Below are 17,500 nucleotides of genomic sequence, written 5' to 3' on the forward strand. Positions count from 1 at the left end.
AAATCTGCAACTATATGTGATCCTGGACCACAAAACCAGTCACATGGGTCCATTTTATGAAATTGAGATTTATACATCATCTGAAAGCTGAATAAATAAGCTTTCCATTGATGTATGGTTTGTTAGGATAGGACAATATGTGACCGAGATACAACTATTGTAAATCTGGAATCTGAGGGTGCAAAAAAATCTAAACATTGAGAAAATGGCCTTTAAAGTTGTTCATTTATGTTCACGATTGTGCCGCATTCACTCACAGAAATACATGTTTTATATATTAATGGTAGGAAATTTACTAAATATCTTCATGGATCATGATCTTTACTTAATATCCTAATGATTTTTGGCATAAAAGAAAAATCGATAATTTTGACCCATACAATGTATTGTTGGCTATTGCCACAAATATGGAGTGTCACATGTCAACTAACTCTCATTACAGTATTAGTAGACGGTCTGCTTAATGTCGACTAACACTTTATTTTGATGCTCCCCGACTGTCATTCTACTGACTATAAGTAACTTTGCAAGTGCATCTCCACTTATTCTACTAACCCGAACCCTAACAGTCTACTAATACTCTAATGAGAGTTAGTTGACATGGAGTTGCAAAGTTACTTATAGTCAGTAGAATATCTAAAGTGGACTCTCAAAATAGTGCATGTTTTAATTGTAGTTATCTGTTTTTTTGTAACACTTTACTATAAGGTTGCATTTGTTAACATTAGTGAGCATGAACTAACAAACAGCAATACATCTACAGCATGTATTAATCATAGTTCATGTTTAGTTCAACGTTTACGTGCACCAGGGGCATTTTTGGGACATATTGCAGATGCATAAACACTCAAAGTGCAAATATTGATTGGACATCTCAGCAGCTCAACTAACAGGCCTCCAGTTTTAGTTTTTAAAGAAATCTCTACTAAGACTTTATTTTAAGGTGACGTAGTTTCTTAACTTACTGAATAACAGTAAATAATGCATATTCACAAGCAACAAACCTTAAACCAAACTATAACCCTATAGTAACATATATATATATATATATATATATATATATATATATATTCCACATGACTAATTTTTGTAATAATTACACTTAAAATAAAGGGTATCCAAACTCAAATATTGATTACATCTCAACTTACCTGACTATTTTTTGCTAATATTAAAACCTTGATATATTACGCAAATCATTCCTTTTGAATTTGCTCGATTCTGTTGTATTTATTGTGGATTAATCATTGTTTTCTCTAAGGTTATTGTCGCAGCATGATCCCAGGTGGCTTTATTTTAATATTTTCCTTGCATTGGGTCTGTAATGGCACTAAAACTCAGTTTGATATGTGTAATGCTCATTGATGTGTGCTGAGTGTGTGTGTGTGTGTAAGTGATTTGATGTGGTTTGAGATGAACTGTGTGTGTGGTCCTCTGAAGCGATCACGTCACACTCAGAGATGCAATAGAAGTGATGAATGTGTTCAACATGCAAGAACAGCGCGCTTCCCCTCACCTCATCATATTTACATAAGTAATATATACTTCCACTGGGTCTCGTTACAGTAATGCACTCATATAAGCTCACTGTATCTGAGTGAAACGTCTGTCATCATTCAGCCTCGTGTCTTTCCAAACCTGGATGACTGTCGTCCCAAATGGAGATTCGTAGTGAATAATGACTTAAATTTGCTTCTGTTCTTCATATATACACTCCTGTTCAAAAGCTTGGGGTTGGGAAGAGTTTTTTAGTCCTTTATGATCACCAATGCTGCATTTATTTGATCAAAAATATTGAAATATTATTGCAATCTAAAATAACTGTTTTCTATGTGAATATATAGTAAAGTGTAATGTATTCCTGTGATCAAAGCTGAATTTATCATCATTACTCCAGTCTTCAGTGTCACATGATCCTTCAGAAATCACTCTAATATGATGATTTGATGCTCAAGAAACATTTATGATTATTTATCAGTGCTGAATACAGTTGTGCTGTTCATTATTCATATTTTTGTGAGAACTGATACATTTTATCTTTCAGAATTCTTTGATATATAGAAAGTTCTAAAAGAAGAGCGTTTGTTTGAAATATAATCTTTTGTAACATTATAAATGTCGCTTTTGATCAATTTAATGCATCCATGATGAATAAAAGTGTTAAATTTTTTTTTTATGACTTTTTAATGAAACATTTTGAATGGTAAAGTGTGTTGAACGGTTGTTGTATTTGTTTGTGTATGTATGTATGCATGTATTGAATGAGATGCTTTAATGCAGTTATTTTTGGTGCTTTATTGCATAAATGACTGATATTTTTCATAGTATGGAAAAGAGCATCCTGGACGTTCTGTTAAATATCTTCAGATTTATTCTACATAAAGAAATCCCTTTAAAAGGAGCCCTGTCACTTTCAATTTCTTGTTTTTGCTAAATGTTCTTTCATTCTCATTAATATTTGATTCGTTTGCATGGAGTTTGAATAAATCATAATGGTTAATTACTTAATGCATTGATTTCAGATGGCCTTTGTGAACAGCGAAGACTTCACTGAAGTTAGCAGTGTTGTGAGTGCAGTGAGTGTGTGTGTGTGATCGGTGCAGGATAAGCCTGTGTAAATGTGCCGTTGCTGTCGGTGTAGCAGTTGTGTCTGTCTTCATTGTATGATTCAATTAGCGGCTAATGTATGTAATCCTCTTGTAGTGGTACGGAGAGATTGATGCTGAATGAGGGATTTGATCCCGGCTCTCATCCTCTCGCCGATTCTCTCCTGAGAGACACAGAGATGATTATATTCGCGGCGATTAGCTCGTCCTGACGGTCTGATGTCATTATTGTAATGGTGTTTGTGTTTTCACATGATGAAAGCGTTTGGCCTGGTGTCGTGATTCTCTGTGTGTGTGAGGATTGCGCTGGTGTTATGAGATATTAATGAGATGTTGATGCTCTTGTTTTGTCAGATTCTGATTAATTCTGTGAGCCCGTCCCGACCGGCGCTGGTGTACGAGAGCGTCCCGGTGAGCGATGGCAGTCCGGTGTTACGGGACATGCTGTTCAGCCCCGACCTCCAGTTCATCTACACACTCACCGACAAACAGGTGAGCACGCGCCTTTACACACTTCATAATGATGATTTCAATGAAGAAACACCTGGACCGGATCACTTTCAAAACGTGTTGCAATGAGAATTTGATGTCAAAATGCATGAGATCTTAACAGTCCCACAAGTAGGCTGTGTGTTCGTTCTGCATAATCCATTCATTCCAACTCAACAAGACAGTTCTGCACAAAGCTTTTACAAACGTGATGCTCATCATGCAGCCAATAGTTTCATCTTCATGTCCTTGCACACTGACAGACATGTACACTCCACGGCCTAAATACACAAATGCTTCAGAGTCACTGACTGGATCATTATTGCAGTGATTATTATGTTTAGCATGTTATATGTTTGGCTACAGTTCTTCTTACCCTAATTAATGGAGTGTGTAGCTTTTCATTTCTTAAACAACCATGTAGGAAGACACATCATGGCCATATTCCAGTTTGACATTATAAACATTCATCAGACTCAGATTGTGAAGGAATGGTTGTGAGGAGCATGAAGAATCATTTCCCAGAGCTTAAACTCACTGACAGTCTTCTGGATGTGCTGGAGGAGACTTTACAGAGCGCTGGACTCTTGCATTGACAATACAAGATCTCGACCAAGAATTGATGCACCTTGTGATGGAAATAAATGTTGTGATGTTATTTCCATAAAGAGGTGCATTGATTTTTGGTCTTTATCTTATTTGACATGTGAAACAAACACAATAACATACAAAATGGAGAAACTTTTTCTTATTTATGATTTTTTTTTTTGTTGCACTGAGTGGGAGTTTGCTTCAGGCTTCCTCATTGATCTATCGGTCATGCGTGTGTGTGTTATGGAGTGTAGAGTTATTTTAGTCTCTTACACACATGTAGAACATACAGTGAGTGATCAATGAGATGATGTACATTACAGTGTCATCAGATCTGATTATTGATGTTTTAGTGTACACGCGCGCACACACACACACACACACACACACACACACACACACACACACACACACACACACACACACACACACCTGTAATGCAGCTGTGTGTGTATCTGCTCTGTACGTCACATGAGACTCCATTGATCTTCCTTTCGCGTCTGAATCCAGATAAAACATCACTGCCTGACACATCATCAATAATAATCATCACAAACTCATGATATTATGTAAAGTGTGACGTTTAAACTGAATCTGCTTCGATGTAATACACTCATGTGTTGCCATGCTCTTAAAGGGGTGGTTCAGGATTTTCGACATCGGACCTCATTTTCAAGTGAGCCTGGTTGTTATTCATCAGTGGAGACAGTTTTCAAAAAAATTCATCCAGTCCTTACTTTTGGATAGTTCGCCTATGCTAGGCTAGCGCGAGTCAACGGTGCACGTTAGCCTGCCATTAAAACAGTTTTACCCACTCCACAGTACACCAAAAGCAAATAAATGATAACGCCAGACTATCGATGTAAATGTCTGTTGAGAGAGTAATGTTAGAAATCAAACTACCCTTTCATCACATTGCATTAGTTATCATTTGTTCCCTGTATTTATAAGCAGTCTACAGCAGCGGCGGAGTTATATTTGGTTACCTAGGAAACCGAGAGAGCCGGTCCACATAACAATCACGCAAGTGTATAACCTGCCGCTGACAATGTGATGAAAGGGTAGTTTGATTTCTAACATTATTCTCTCAACAGACATTTACATCGATAGTCTGGCGTTATCATTTATTTGCTTTTGGTGTACTGTGGAGTGGGTAAAACTGTTTTAATGGCAGGCTAACGTGCACCGTTGACTCGCGCTAGCCTAGCATAGGCGAACTATCCAAAAGTAAGGACTGGATGAATTTTTTTGAAAACTGTCTCCACTGATGAATAACAACCAGGCTCACTTGAAAATGAGGTCCGATGTTGAAAATCCTGAACCACCCCTTTAACTTCCAGTGTTTGTTTCCCATTCTGTGAATGATTATTACTCTACCATGTTTAATGTCGTCGTAAAAATGTAGATAAACACACAAGCATTTGCACGTCAACTTCTGACTCAACCAATCACGTGAGTTTGGGGCGGGGTTTTCTGTTTGACTGACCAATGACAGATGGAGAGAGTGTTTGAGCTGGAAAAAACTGTTTAAAACCTCCGTTTTAAAAGAAGAATTCACTTTTTCTAATGATTTTGATATGAATGTGAGTGTTTGAAGACTATACAGTGACATTTCTTAACGTTTGCGATGAAATAATGGTGTCTCCTGTAGAATACGCCCGTAAAATGCAAGAAGTCCTCCGTCTCTTTGTGTTCTGTCAGTTTCTATTTTTCCTGTTCCTTGACTTTTCTTCTCAGGATAATGAAAACGGCTGGCAGAGAGTCTGAGGCGCTGCTCAGAAAAAGCACACGCTCCATTTAAAGCCCTGACAGAGTAATTTAGCATTGGCCCCTTGTTCTCCAGCACTTAATTAAAAAGTGTTTGATAGCCTGTCTCCTCTCGCCGTCCGCTTCGCTCGGCCCGGGGTGAACCAGCATCAGCTCTTACAGCTCCAGATTACACACATCTGGATGACACTCCAACGGGAATCAAAGTCAAAACTCCCTCCTCAGTCAGACAGCAATTTAAAGCAGCCCAATTATGCTATTTTAAAGGTTCCTAATTGTGTTTTGGCGTCTCCTACAACAGGTTTACATGCATTCACAGGTCAAGAACACTTTAATTTCCTCATAATCTCCACTGCAGCATCAGCTCTTTTATCTCAGTGTCTGAAACACTTCGATCGAAGTCTCTCTAAGCTCCGCCTCTCTGAGAGCTGCTCTGCTCTGATTGGTCAGAAACCAAATGCTCATTATCATATCTGAATCTCAGCTCTTGATCACAGTGATACGAACAGTAACGATGGCGTGGGTTTTACCGTATCAATCTCATCAGTGGATTTAAACGAACCCACAAACCAGAGTAAGAATAATGTCACATCCATCACAGCCCATTTACATATTCTGCAAAAGTCATTTCTGCTAATTTTCTTATTTTCCTGTTGGATTAAGTTTCTTTTTCTGACCCCATTGGCAGATATTCTTTCTTGTTTTAAACTTAACTCAATTTAAACAACTTAATTTTGATAATTTATTTCAGAAAACAAGACTTAACATCTTAAATCCTTTTGCATCTCAAGTAAACGAGTCTTGATTTTAGAACTTAGATATACATACTAGAAAAATGACAAAAATTCTAAGCAAGAAAATCATTTTTGTATTATTCGAATCTATTCTACCAGCAGTGTGAAATCTGCAGGAATGTGGAGGTTAATGAATCATAGATCAGAGGTAATTCACAGTAAGAATAGACCTCGACTAACATGATAAATGCACTGCAGGGAATAAAATAAATGCTACAAGTGTAGAATAATGGATGATTGAAGTTGAATGAGGTTTAATAAAGAGGAGTGTGATGGTGTGAATGTGTGATGGAGGTTATCATGGACACACAGGAGTGTGTGTTTAAGCCGCTGCGTTTTAGAGTCTTAACCTTTTTGTTCCGTCTAATCAAATCATTGATCATCTGGAGCAAAGTTAATCCCATAATCCCTCATATCAGCACAGAGTGAATCATCCAGTCTTACTGCAATTAAGAACTTCAGTAGTGTGTGTGTGTGTGGTTCAGTATTGATTGTGTGTGTAGGGTCTGTATTAAAAGCCTCTTGTTTGGTTGAGGTGTTTTTACTGAAACCCTCTGTCAGGAATGGAAGAGAGGAAGTTTCTCTCCTCTAGTGTGATGACGTGCCGGATGGACATGCTGTGTCAAGCTAAACAGAAAAAAGAAAGCTTTCACATTGGATGTTAGTTTAAAACAATAGACCAGTTAGATAATAAACTACTCCCATGAAGCATTGCAAATTACACTGCTGAATCAAAAGTGATGATACAATATAATAGTAATTTTGTATACAAGCAAAATATGTTTATTGCAAAATATAATGTACTGTTCAAAATTTAGGGTCGGTAAGATTTTTGAAAAAAAGTTTATTTAAATTTTAAAGTATATGTAAAATTTATTTGATTAAAAACACAGTAAAAACAGGAAATTGCAATTTAAAGCTGTTTTTTATTGTAATATACATTAAAGTGTAATTTATTCCTGTGATCAAAGCTGAATGTTCAGCATCATTACTCCAGTCTTCAGTCACATGATCCTTCAGAAATCACTCTAATATGAGGATTTGATGATCAAGAAACATTTATGATTTTATCAGTGTTGAAAACGTATATTTTAAAATCGTGATTCTATGACGAATAGAAATTTTACAATATTTATTTGAAATAGAAATCTTTTTAATACTATAACATTGAGCAAATGCCTTTACTGTCACTTTTGATCAATGCGTACTTGCTGAATAAAACTATTCATTTCTTTAAAAAAAATCGTACAGTTTTTGAACAATAGTGTGTGAAAGTGTGTATGTATGTGTGTATGTATGTATGTATGTATGTATGTGTGTATGTATGTGTGTATGTATGTGTGTATGTATGTATGTGTGTATGTATGTGTGTATGTGTGTATGTGTGTATGTATGTGTGTATGTATGTGTGTATGTATGTGTGTATGTATGTGTGTATGTGTGTATGTATGTGTGTATGTATGTATGTATGTATGTATGTATGTATGTGTGTATGTATGTGTGTATGTATGTGTGTATGTGTGTATGTATGTGTGTATGTATGTATGTATGTATGTATGTATGTGTGTATGTATGTATGTGATGTTCTTCTTTCCTTTTGTTCTTTAACTTTCTTAAACTCATGTTTGTGTTTTCATTGGATAATTCTCTTATTTCTGTCTTTTTTTACATTTAACTTTCTTTTACTGTCATTCTGATTTTACTGATTCTGATTCCTTCATTCCTTCATGTAATTGTTAATGTTTGTTGCAAAATATATATTATATTTGAGATGTTGGGAATGTTGTCCAACACTATGACTGTCAACATTTGTCAAAACACAACCATCTCCCACATCAGCTGATAGCTTTGAGTTTCTGTTGAATCTGAGATACAGTATAGAGGTTGATACAGAGATGTGTGTGTGTGTGTGTGTGTGTGTGTCACACACATGCGTCATCATCGTGTCACACATATTTGATTGACGTTTGAAGCCTGAGGCGCTGAGTTTTCCTCATCTCTGAGATTGAATGTGTGTGTTTTGACACACTATCATCCGGTGTAATGTGTGTGTGTGTGTCATTTATCTTGAATTCATTTGCGTGTGTTTTTGCTGCAGGCTGCAGTTTAACACGCTGAATATCAGATGAACTCCGCTCACGGCTGCTCGCCTGTGTGTGTGTGTGTGTGTGTGTGTGTTACATGATGACTTTCACCATGTATTAAAATGACAAATTAATGTTAAGCTTACGTTGAACAGTGTTGTCTTTAATGCATATTCATTTTGTTTATTTTACACTGTATATTTAAACACACACACACACACACACGCACACACGCGCACACGCACACACACACGCTGACAGGCTGCATATGGTGAACTGGTTTTACAGAGAAACGGATGTGCCCTGAACCCTAAACGTTTACACACACACACACACACACACACACACACACACACACACACACACAGACCTGACCTCGCCATCCTCACTATCTCACCATCTGTTCTTCATCTCTGCTTGTCTTCATCCCTCCATCACTGTTTCTCACCTTGTAAACTGATACTCACACCTGTGTGTGTGTGTGTGTGTGTGTGTGTGTGAGAGAGAGCGATTAAAGTGGATTCATAGGCTGGTCTTTTCCATCATGCACGCTGCTGGGTTCATATTTGCCTTAAGATTAATAAGTTCAGTTATTTATTATTTATTAATATCATAATAATTGGGTACATGTTGTTACAGTGTCATTACACAAGTAATTGCTGATTAATATTAATTATCTATATGTAGGTTATTGTTTGGTTTGGTTTAGTTTCTTGTAATTATACATCATTTAGTGTTATTAACTACATATAGCATGTGCTACTTCCAGGTTAAAATCTGTTATCTAAGAGTTATCTTGTGATATCTTTTATATAATAACTTTTATTAAAAAAACGTTATTATCATTCTACACACATGAACCTATTTTTTACAGTCTTTGGCATGAACTAATGGACCAGAACGACATAACTTTGTCTTCCCTGGTTTTGGTTTCACAAGTAACTTCCTTCCTTCCTACCAAATTATACTAATTTGCCTTCTCCCACACACACACACACACACACACACACACACACACACACACTGATATTATTCTGTTTTTGGCAGGAGGGATTCAGGGTTCCTGTCAATCAAATGCTGATCTCCGTGGTAACTGTCAGATGGCGCAGCGTGTGAGAAGCTGATTCTGTGCCTTCCATATGCGCACACACACGCACACACACACACACACACACGCAGAAAGCAGCAAACATTTGTCACCCTCCAGCGCTCATCTTTAGCCTGAAGCGACTCATGCTCTGACCACAGATTTGCTGCTTTACAGCAGTGATACTCTTATTTGCTCTGTGTGTGTGATATGATTAACGTGTGTGTGTGTTGTGCAGGTGACGCGTGTGCCGGTGGAGAGCTGTTCTCAGTACACGAGCTGCTTCGAGTGTCTGAGCTCCAGAGATCCTCACTGCGGCTGGTGTGTCCTTCACAACATGTAAGCAAACACACAAACACCTTCATATCAACACCTTTCCTCGACTTCACATTACATCTCATTTGACAGACATAAATAAGTTGAACATTTAACTCTATTAATGAACTGTTTAACCCTAGAAAGCCTACTGTATCATATTTAATACATGAAAAACATGATCAAAACTTTCTGAAAATCCTGTTGCTCATCCTACAACATGTCTTCTTTCTCCTGATTTATAGTTCATGAGTTAAAGGTTTTCTAGTATAATTGTACAAATGTTCTCCTTCAGCTCGTGATTCGTGTGTCTTTTTGCTGTGAAATCTGTACTGATAAACATCATAACTTTGAATATTTCTAGATAAACACTTACTGGACTGAAGTTTATTGATTATCCATCGTTTTTTTTTTTTTTTTTTTAGAAAAATCATGAGTCTAAAATATGATCATCGGTCTTTTGAGGAAGGTTTATTTGTTCGTCTCTCAATCATCATTGTATAGCATTGCATTTGATCATGAAATTGATATTTATATGCATTTTATGTCAGTATCTGCTATAATCTTATAAAGATCTCAGTTATTTACATTACAAGCATCAGAATTTCATTTTACTTATTTTTTCTGACTATTATTTGATGTTCCAGGCTTTACAGGGTTGAAGGATTTAACTTGTCATCCTGAACCTGTTCTTGGTGTGTGTGTGTGTGTGTGTGTGTGTGTGTGTGTGTGTGTGTGTGTGTGTGTGTGTGTGTGTGTGTGTGTGTGTGTGTGTGTGTGTGTGTGTGTGTGTGTGTGTGTGTGTGTGTGTGTGTGGTTTACCACCATCTAGCGTGTCTTTGCACATCAGTTCATCAAACTCTTCCTCAGGCTGAAGTGGAAATATTCATTATGATTCACATAAACGGGTCCTTGACGCTCCTCTGATCTCAGTCACGAGAGAAACATTAGCTGGATTTCAGCCATGAACTCAAACTGTGGTTAAAAAATAATTAAAAGCCAAAACAAACTCCCGTCATTCTCTCTTCCACAATAACCGTCACATTCAGTGATTATCCCTGAAGATTCAGATGTCAGCTTTATCTTCAGATGTCTGAATTTGCCCTTCAGGGATTCATGAAGTGTGTGTGTGTGTTCATGTCTGAGCGCTCAGGTCTCGCTCCAGCGCAGATGATTTCAGCGCTGCGTATGAACACACACATGAGCCTCAGTCTGTCTGTGTAAAAATATGATGCTCTGCCAAACCTTCTGGCAAACATTAGCAGCAAACAGTCCTTTTTACCACTATTTTAGCCACAAAGAAGCAGTTTAAATAGTTTTCCTATGTAACATCCACATTAAATGCCAAAGGAGTGCAAAAGTCAGCTTCCAGATGTAAAAAATCACATTTATTTTCTCCATAGTGACACTATTGTTTTTCTAACAATAACTTTATGGCCGACCACTGAAGGTCACAGTGATATTTGCATCTGTAAAAGTTGATGTGATTTCAACAATTTTAATACATTTTGTTTTGTTTTCAAATTCCCACTGAAGAGAGATTTAGTTGGCACTACCCATATACATATATGTGCATACACTGAACAAAATTATAAACGCAACACTTTTTTTCATGAGCTGAACTCAATGATCTAAGACTTTTTCTATGTACACAAAAGGCCTATTTCTCTCAAATATTGTTCACAGATCTGTCTAAATCTGTGTTAGTGAGCACTTCTCCTTTGCCGAGATAATCCATCCACCTCGCAGGTGTGGCATATCAAGATGCGGATTAGACAGCATGATTATTGCACAGGTGTGCCTTAGGCTGGCCACAATAAAAGGCCACTCTAAAATGTGCAGTTTTATCACACAGCACAATGCCACAGATGTCGCAAGTTTTGAGGGAGCGTGCAGTTGGCATGCTGACTGCAGGAATGTCCACCAGAGCTGTTGCCCGTGAATTGAATGTTTATTTCTCTACCATAAGCCGTCTCCAGAGGCGTTTCGGAGAATTTGGCAGTACATCCAACCGGCCTCACGACCGCAGACCACGTGTAACCACACCAGCCCAGGACCTCCACATCCAGCATCTTCACCTCCGAGATCGTCTGAGGCCAGCCACCCGGACAGATGCTGCAACAATCGGTTTGCATAACCAAAGAATTTCTGCACAAACTGTCAGGAACCGTCTCAGGGAAGCTCATCTACATGCTCGTCATCCTCATCGGGGTCTCGACCTGACTGCAGTTCATCGCCGTAACCGACTTGAGTGGGCAAATGCTCACATTCGATGGCGTCTGGCACTATGCATAGGTGTTCTCTTCACGGATGAATCCCAGTTTTCACTGTACAGGGCGGATGGCAGACAGTGTGTATGGCGTCGTGTGGGTGAGCGGTTTACTGATGTCAACGTTGTGGATCGAGTGGCCCATGGTGGGGTTATGGTATGGGCAGGCGTATGTTATGGACAACAAACACAGGTGCATTTTATTGATGACATTTTGAATGCACAGAGAAACCGTGACGAGATCCTGAGGCCCATTGTTGTGCCATTCATCCACGAGCATCACCTCATGTTGCAGCATGATAATGCACGGCCCCATGTTGCAAGGATCTGTACACAATTCCTGGAAGCTGAAAACATCCCAGTTCTTGCATGGCCAGCGATACTCACCGGACACGTCACCCATTGAGCATGTTTGGGATGCTCTGGATCGGCGTATACGACAGCGTGTTCCAGGTCCTGCCAATATCCAGCAACTTCGCACAGCCATTGGAGAGGAGTGGACCTGATCAACTCTATGTGAAGGAGATGTGTTGCACTGCGTGAGGCAAATGGTGGTCACACCAGATAATGACTAGTTTTCGAACCCCCCGGACCCCCCCAATACAGTAAAACTGCACATTTTAGAGTGGCCTTTTATTGTGGCCAGCCTAAGGCACACCTGTGCAATAATCATGCTGTCTAATCAGCATCTTGATATGCCACATCCTGTGTGTTTATATAATGTGTGTGTGTGTGTGTACATTCATATATTTTATACCATGGGCTGTTTAAATACTCGATTCTGATTGGCTGGAAGGTGTGCAGTAAAACCGTTTAATGCACAGGTAGTTCCAGTCAGTTTGATTACAGTTCGAAATTAATCCGCTACATTGGTAACCATAGTAACACAGATACACTTGCAAGCAGAGTGAGAGACGCATATGAAAACGTTTAGGTAGGCTTAAGCAACGAGGGGACTGTAGCTGCTAGACTTTAAAGAAGAGATCGACGCACACATGTAACGTTAACTCGTGCACGCATCTCTCTCTCTCTCTCTCTCTCTCTCTCTGTTCCTTCTCCTTCAGTTCTCTGTCTCTCTCTTTTAATAATGAATTTAAATAAATGTGAATTCATTCAAATAAAAGCAATCCGATGGCTCTACTTTATTTAAAGCGGACGGAGTGCAAGAACTGACGAGCCTAAACTTAAGAATTAACCGTCATTTTTACACGTCTGTTAAAAAATTACACTGTAAACATCAGTTACAGCTTTAACTTATTTTTAACTTGGCAAATAACCAAGGTATAAGCGGGATAATCCACGGCTAGCCATGCATTAAAGAATTTTAATGCACTTCGTAGAGGCAACCACCCTCCGCTTCGCGTCGGGTGGTTCTTCGCCTCTACGTCGTGCATTAAAATTCTTTAATGCATGGCTAGCCGTGGATTATCCCTTACATATAAACCAAAAGTTTATGTTAGATGTGATTAATCGTGATATACTTCATAATTAAGATGTCAGAAATTGGATATTTTTCTTTCTGTGAAGTACACGTTATCTCAAGTTCATTTGCTAAAAATTACATTTTTATTTATGATTCGTCTGGAAGCTGGTTGGTTTGATTCATGGCTTAAAACTCTTTATTGAAGAATGTTTCTGAAATCCTTGTGAAGAAAATAAATATTTTGCCCATAACCAGCTTTAATGACGATATGAAGTCCTTCAGTGGAGCTCAGACCTTCTCAGTGTTGATTATATTAGAGTTTGTTGATACCCTGAACCGCTCAAGGCTGGAACTGTTGTGTTAATGTGAGTTTATTCTCTCTCTGTCCTCAGCTGTTCTCGCCGTGATCGCTGTGAGAGAGCAGACGAACCCCAGAGATTCGCTTCTCGAGCGGATCAGTGTGTGGAGCTGATGGTCCAGCCCAACAACATCTCCGTCACCATGGCCGAAGTCCAGGTGTGTGTGTGTGTGAGAGTAGATGCTACATGCACAGCCACTTAGATCCAGTGTTGGGAAAAGTTACTTTTAAAAGTAATGCATTACAATATTGCGTTACTCCCTAAAAAAGTAACTAATTGCATTACTTAGTGACTTTTTATGAAAAGTAATGCATTACATTACTTTTACGTTACTTTTTCTCGCCTGGGCTGGGCTTGATTTGTTGTTGTTTTTTAAATTTATAACAAAAAAAAGTGCAATTTCTGACAAATGTAAAGGCCCTTTCACACCAAAAGTGAAGTGATTAAGCCTCAGGCTGAAGGAAATGCATGTTTACTCCTGTACAGTAGAGGGCGCCGCTCAAACCTTTCAGCTGCTGTTATTCTGGATTAAAGAACAATAGGATACAGGAGAAGGAAGTTCAACACTCTTATTTCTAAATCTAATTTAAAGTAATTTTTGCTTATTAGTACGGTGGAATTAGATCATTGAAGGTCAGCAGCAAAGACATTGGTTAATAAAGTGAGATTAAATACATAAAGTATATTAGTGTCATTTAATATAGTTAATTATTAAAGTTTTGTGTTAAATTCTGAGATTGCATTTTACTGTTTTTAGGAATACTGAATGTTTTCGTGGCAGTGAGATGAGAAAATGGATGTTCACATTTAGTCTAGAACTAAAATAACCATCATGTTCACACACACACACACACACACACACACACACACACACACACACACACACAATGCCTCCTCACTTTATTTCTCTAAATAAATGTGAAACAGTAACTGGAGCTACTTATTTGAAAAAGCAGCTTCGATATTTTGTTGTAAATTGAAAAATACGTTCCTTTACTAGTTACTTGGAAAAAGTAATCTGATTACGTAACTCAAGTTACTTGTAATGACACTGGTTATATCCGACACTTTTCCATAGATGTTCATTAGGAGGGTTAGCAGATACGCAGTGATATGGAGCAGCAGATGTCGTGTAGAGTGCAGTCTAAAAACAACTCTCCTTCAAATGAAATATGGGAATGCGAGCCAAGCTTTTTCACTTTGTCTGTTTTCTCCATTGATCTGCCAGCTGGTCCTTGAGGCCCGAAACGTTCCGGATCTTTCCGCAGGAGTGGATTGCTCCTTCGAGGATTACACGGAGACCGAAGCAACAATACACGGATCACGGATCTACTGCCTCTCTCCCACAGCCAAAGAACTCGTCCCCATCACACGCCAACACAGTCAGTACACACACACACACACACACACTCACACACATACACACTCAATCTGGGCTAGATATACACTTCCAGTCAACCGACACTAACTGTAGCCTTTAGATCTAAAAGTCCTGAAGATTTAGAGTAACATCTCTCCAAGCTTTAGATTGATGTTTATGATGGGTATTATATCATATCTTCCAGAGATTCACTCAGTGCTTTTGTTTTCAGATCATAGGCTTACATTTTAATTCACATTATATCTGTCCTTTATAGTTTGAGGGATTATTGTGGGGATTGAGAAGCAGATCTGTTTCCATTAAAGAAAAATACTGAAACTGATGGATATTTTGTAATGTCTGCTTGCATTAATGGTTCTGGAAAGTAGGCGTTTTGTTGATGAAAATTAAGATTTTGATCTGAGAATCAACACAAAAGTGAATGTTTTGGGGGAAAAAACAAGTTGAATCAATCATAGAATGTTAATTACAATTTTCGTTAATTAGAAAAACGTAATACAATAAGATGTGCATGGGTCGTTTAGAGCAGGGTTATTACTGTTAACTAAAACTAAAACCATAAAAAGAATCATTTGTTAATGCTTTAGTTTTGGGTCCAATTCTCACTATTAACTAGTTGCTTATTATCATGCATATTACTAGGATAGTGGCTGTTTATTAGTATTTAAAAGCACAAATTAATGTCTTATTCTGCATTATCATATTCTACATCCCTTAATCCTACAATACCTAAACTTAACAACTACCTTAATAACTATTAATAAGAAGTAATTAGGGGTTTATTGAGGCAAAATTTACAGTTAATATAGTGAGAATTGGACCATAAACACATTTGTTGCTTGAAATAAAATAAAAAAACTGAATGATATAATATATAAAAAATCTTTAACTTATTTACTTATTACTTTTTATTTCAGCTGTAGTTGCCAAAGCAGCTCTTCTCATTTTCATTTAGTTAGCTTTATGTACTAAAATAACTAAAATTAAAAGTGAATTAATCTATATAGACATATAAAAAATAAAATAAAAAAATGACAACAAACACACTAAATGTCTAAAACTTTTAAGTAAAATCACAACAAAAAATAAGTGAAATAGTTTCTTAATAATACTAAAATAACACTGCATTACAGCTAATATTGCATTCATTTACTTCAGTTGTCAGGCTGATTCTACCATAGCAGTTTTTAACAGTATGAATCTAAAAAGATTGTATTTTAAGCTAATGAATCTTGTTAGATGGTGATGATTACATGCTAACACTAACATTGCTCATCAGAGACACAATGCTGTGATGCTGAATGTCCAACGCTGGTGTAGTTTCTTAATCATCAGTGAAGCACTTACTTTCAGAGAAGGATGTAGACTTGATTTAACACAAGTGTTTATCATGATAGTTCTGTCTCTAAATCTTGCTGCGTTTGAAGCTGTTGTACAGCATGTAGATGAGTGCAGATACACACAAACCTGTATGCTATATTAATACCCAATGCACTTCATTATTTGTGGAACTATATAAGCAACGAGCCACTCAAGGTTTCAGTGGAAACACTCCGTACACAGCAGTGTTTTGATAGCAGCTGATTCAGTGACACAATACTGAACGTATATGATCCTTCATGATGAGTCTCCCTCTGTATTTGTCGTTCTGAAGGAGACACTCATGTGGTGAAGCTCTACTTGAAATCCAGGGAAACGGGGCAGAAATTCGCCAGTGTGGATTTCACCTTCTACAACTGCAGCATCCACAGATCGTGAGTCCATTCCTCCTCTCGCTCTTTATCTCTGCTCTTCTCGTTTTACCCACTCTGGGGTGGGGGGGTGGGGTCATATTTCTGTTGCCGTGGCAACCGGTGGCGTGTTGATTGACAGTTATTCTCTTGAAAACAGACTGTGGTTACAATCCTACAGATAGTGGGACCCCCAGCTGAACATCTCAATGAATACACTGCACTGATCGTGTGTGTGTGTGTGTGTGTGTGTGTGTGTGTGTGTGTGTGTGTGTGGATGTGTGGGTGCGCGCTTCTAAGATGTTCCAGATGGGTTCAGACTCTTTTGGGAGGTCTGTGTAGTGTCTTATTGCAGGACAGATGAGCCAAAGCTGTCTCCAGAGATATAGCACACACACACACACACACACACACACACACACACACACTCACACAGTCACACACACACACACACACACACACACACACACACACACACACACACACACACACACACACACACACACACACACACACACCTCTCAGAGTAACAGCATCTCAGATACACAATACCTTCCCTTACACACACACACACACACACACACACACACACACACACACACACA

General features: G+C 38.2%; 1 protein-coding gene across 1 annotated transcript in view; it reads left to right on the top strand.

The window, feature by feature from the left end:
* The window catches only part of plxna1b (plexin A1b), a 152,675-nt gene that overhangs the window by 60,932 nt on the left and 74,243 nt on the right, over window positions 1-17,500 (top strand). Inside the window, exons 4-8 of the mRNA XM_079882971.1 lie at window positions 2,961-3,098; window positions 9,657-9,757; window positions 13,818-13,941; window positions 15,013-15,166; window positions 16,820-16,919. Coding sequence (XP_079739097.1) covers window positions 2,961-3,098; window positions 9,657-9,757; window positions 13,818-13,941; window positions 15,013-15,166; window positions 16,820-16,919 — 617 coding nt within the window. The remainder of the gene's footprint in view (window positions 1-2,960; window positions 3,099-9,656; window positions 9,758-13,817; window positions 13,942-15,012; window positions 15,167-16,819; window positions 16,920-17,500) is intronic.

The sequence above is a fragment of the Squalius cephalus genome (assembly GCF_949319135.1).
Source record: "Squalius cephalus genome assembly, chromosome: 10".
NCBI classification, from domain to species: Eukaryota; Metazoa; Chordata; class Actinopteri; order Cypriniformes; family Leuciscidae; genus Squalius; species Squalius cephalus.